Source organism: Physeter macrocephalus, chromosome 1, assembly GCF_002837175.3.
Source record: "Physeter macrocephalus isolate SW-GA chromosome 1, ASM283717v5, whole genome shotgun sequence".
Classification (NCBI taxonomy): domain Eukaryota; kingdom Metazoa; phylum Chordata; class Mammalia; order Artiodactyla; family Physeteridae; genus Physeter; species Physeter macrocephalus.
Window position 1 is genome coordinate 29236132 of NC_041214.2, and position 4175 is coordinate 29240306.

Here is a 4175-nt window from a genome sequence, read left to right on the forward strand (position 1 = left end):
AAAAAAAAAAAAAAAAAAAAAAAAAAAAAATCCACCTTCCAAACCGGAGCAGGTAGGGAAAACTGTCCATGGAAAACAGTGACTGCCTCCCATTTATCACCAGTTGACATTGTCTCTGAAATAAAGATCTCAGGTGAGGCAAGGCTGGCTCTGAAGGGCACCCTGTGACGTGAATATGGACACCAGAGCCAGGTACCTGCTTGACTCCACAGGTGAATGAATAAAGAGCCATCCATTGAATGAGCCATGCATTTAACAAACGAGTGACTGAATGCATGAAGGAGTGAAAGATTTTTCACTATTTGAATGTTGGACAAATCACTTGTCTTAAAGACTGAAGAGTGAAAAATTAAGCTATCTAGACGGATATAATTTATACAAGGAAATCAGAAATAATTTATTCCAACTGCTCTGTTCTGGTGTCAAATTAAACTAAAATATTTTGGGATCAGGTGGACATACCTTAGGATGTGAGGCCAGTGCCTGTGGTCTACAGGCAGTTGCCAGGCCCACCGCCACCCCTCTCCTTCCTAGGCTCACAGCACTGAGGAGGCCTGGTCTCACCCTCCTCCAGGGCGTCTTAATTCTGTGCCTCGCATTTCTCCCCAGCTGGTCTTTGACGGGTTCCCTGCATTTCTCCTTGGATCTCGGCTTCCTAACTCAGCATCTGGAACTTTCCTTTTAATTGCAGACGTTCACAGAAACAGCCATATAGATTTCCTCCTGGAGTCCCCTGAGCCAGATGGGAATGGCTCACGCATTTGACCACACGCATTTGGCTGGAGCTTAGGGGAGGAGGGCAGGGCCATTTTTCTTGTCAAAGCACCTGGCTGGGTGAACCGGCAGTTGGCATAAGCCGAGTGGAGGGGAGCTGGGGACTTACCAGGTGCAGCTTGTCCCCCTCGACCCACTGCTTCCAGCCTCGGTTCTCCTTTTCCCCCTTCTGCACGCACACGAGGGCATCACCTTCCCAGACGATCAGAGTCTGTAATGAGAGGTTTCCAGGCAAATCAAATGTATGGTCTTGATGGGGACTGAACACATTTAAACCTGCAGCTGCAGTTCCTGCAGCCACTCCTGGGCTCCTGCTCCGTCCCCAGAGCAGAGCTCTCAGCCACAGCCACGCCAGCCTCCCACCGGCCTCATTTCCACATACGCCCTTCATTCTAGCCAGACCGACTTATCCTGGCCGGTTCTGTTCTCTTTGAAAGACTTCTACTCTTCCATTTTACCATATGGTAAAGACAGCATTCCAAATCGGTGGGGGAAAAGATGATGAATTTAACTATGTCACAATGTAAAATTTCTGGAAGGGAAAGATACCTCAAAGTCAATAGATGAATCACAAACTGGGAAAAATAATTGTAACACATATCAGACAAAGACCTGATTTCCTTACATACAAAGGACACCTGTAAATCAATAAGGAAAAGATCATTAACCTAATAGGAGATTCAACACAGGACACCAACAGCTTACAAGGAAAAACAAAACAAAACAAAACACCCTAGCAGATGGCTTTTAAACATAAGAAAATATATTCAACCTCACTTATAACAAGAGAAATGCAAATTAAGTCTGTTTGTTTTTCAGATACAATTCATCCTGTGGTCAAAGATCAAAGAGTCTAATAACACACTGGGTTGGAGGGGGTACAGAGAAGCATGGGTCCTCATACAGGGCTGGTGCATATATAAATCGGTATGAATCTTTTTGCAGGGCAATTTTACATTACCCTTCAAAATATAACATTGTGTATACTCTTTGACCTAGAAATTTTACTTCTGAGAATTTTCCCTACAGGAAACACATTGTGAGGACTGCCCACTGTAGGGCAATAATAAAGGCAGGGAAGCTACCTAGTTAGCAGGGGGCTGCACATATGGCTCCAAAGCCAGCCTTGTCATCCAGAACCGGGAGATGGACCTTCTCCCGGTCCTGGGTTTCCTCCAGGCAGCAATGCTGATCAGTTAGCACAGGGAAGGCAGCAGAGATGCAGAGCTTGTGCTGGACAAGCAGGCTGAGTTGACCAGCAGGTTGGAGAAGCCACAAGAGGCTGAACCACAAGAGGCTCTAACCCCTTTTATTAAATTTACATATTTATAAATTTCACACCCTGCCCCAGCTCCTCCTCCTCCTGTTCCCCCCACTTTACCTGTCTTAGTACCTGCCAAGGGATGATGTGTACTATCCCTAAGTGGTCCTTCAAGGCCACCCACCTCTGTGCCCACATTAGGCTTGCATGTGAGGTCGATGGTATCATTCCCATCCGGGCAGTGGTGGTGTGTTGGTGCTGCCTTTCCTCGGGGATGATCCTGATGTGAGTTGGTTTTCTTCCAAGTATGTGCAAACCATGTTACGCCTCTATGAACAATATTGTGCTAAGGACCAGGCGTTTATTTTCCTCCCTATCTTGCAAACCCAGTTGGTGATAAACGAACCTGTGTTTTTTGGTTTTTTTAAATTCACTTCAGGTCTGTTTTTTGGCAGATATCTGTTTTCTACAGATTGTTAAGTCTACCTGTTTCTAAAGCAATATTTGACCTTGACCATATTATATATTTTATGTACAATTTTCTTCCTCCTTATTTTACTCTTCAGCCCATCGCATCGTTGTTTGTTACAGCAGAGGCCTGGAAACCTCATAAATTGCATCAGTGGCGGCTGGTTAAATACGGTGTGGTTCCTCCCTGCTCTGTAGCCCTTGAAAGGAGAAGGCAGTTCTGCACTTACTGAGAAGAGCAGTCTCCATAGTGTATAGTTTAAGTTAAAAAAGCAAGGAGGAGGGCCATGTGCATAAAAGAAAGGAGCAGTGGGGATGCATGCATATGTTTGTACACGTTCTCTCCAAGGAGGCAAAAAAAACCCCTTAATAGTAATTGTCCCTCGGGGAGGGAACTAAGGAGCTGGGGGCCAGGATAGGAAGGAAATTTCACTTTTTAGTGTTTAATTTTTTTTAAAGCATGCATATGTATTAATATTCCCAAAATTAATTTAAAAATAAAATTCTACATGTTTTCTCTCCTCCTCCTTTAGGACCATCTTAAGCCTCACAGTTTCGAATGTCTTAGAGAAGCTTAATTCATAGGTTGTTCTCTTGCCTCTTCTGGAAGCGAGATGTTGTCTGGAATATTCCAGAGATCCCTCCCACGTAGACGAGAAAGGACTCACATCTTCTATTTGGGCAAGGTCTGTGTTTTCCAATCCCCCAGCCCATATTGTTACACATCAAGGACACCTAATGCATGTTGATTGAATGAATATCTGTCTCCGCTCTTTCAGAGGGGCTCGTGAGGGTGACCAAGGAGTTAAGAAGTGGAGTCCTGGAGAATAAGAGGACAAAGAGTAGAGGAGCAGTACACGCACACGCAAGTGCACACATGCACACAGACGCAAGATTTTTGTGCACTTGGGTGTGCCACCAAGAGTGGGCAACAGAAATTACTCAGAGAGATAGACTCACCCACTCCCTGCCTTGCCTCTCCAGCTAAAGGGTTGCAGTCAAGTCACAGGAAGAAGGTAGTGCCAAGGGCACCTGCTCTGTGTTGTGATTCTCATGGGAACGGCCCTTTGCTGGAGGCTGGGCAAATGCTGTCTGAGTACTTCTCAATCTCGTGTGTGTGTGTGTGTGTGTGTGTGTGTGTGTGTGTGTGTGTGTGTGTGTGTGTGTGTGCGTGTTTATTAGCCCTGGCTTTTTGCTGCAGGCAAAGCAGACACCAGAAGTGAGAAAAGGGGATTATCTCTCTCTGCAGGGCTAAGAGCCGATCCTGGAGAGAGGTTGGAACTCAGAGAGGACGGAGGGTGGAAGAGAGAGGCGGAAGCCTGGGTGTTAACAAATGGAACCCTTTAAGGGTCAGGAAGGGCCAAAAGGACATGATTTATTTCAGTAAGAGTGAGTTCTCCACCATCAAAGGTGATAAAAAATGAGTCAGAGAGGACAGGCCTGCTTTTCAATAGCCCATGCCCAAAACTGAGAAGCAAGGGGGAAATGAATCATTTGGGACTGATTAGGTTAGAACAGCAGAGCGATGCAAAAATTCTGAGACAAATTTTCCTGTCCTTTGTGGTGTCTGATGAATTGGCCTCGCGGCCACACAGTTCAAAAAAGCTTGCCGATCCAGCATCTCCTCGGGGCGGGATTCTACAAGGGGCCGTTCCGGAGCTCGGAGCTCGGG

The 4175-nt window shown here is 45.9% G+C and overlaps 1 protein-coding gene across 1 annotated transcript in view; it reads right to left on the reverse strand.

Annotated features, from left to right (window-relative positions):
- The window catches only part of RBP2 (retinol binding protein 2), a 23803-nt gene that overhangs the window by 1059 nt on the left and 18569 nt on the right, over positions 1-4175 (reverse strand). The window contains exon 3 of the mRNA XM_007113371.2: positions 884-985. Coding sequence (XP_007113433.1) covers positions 884-985 — 102 coding nt within the window. The remainder of the gene's footprint in view (positions 1-883; positions 986-4175) is intronic.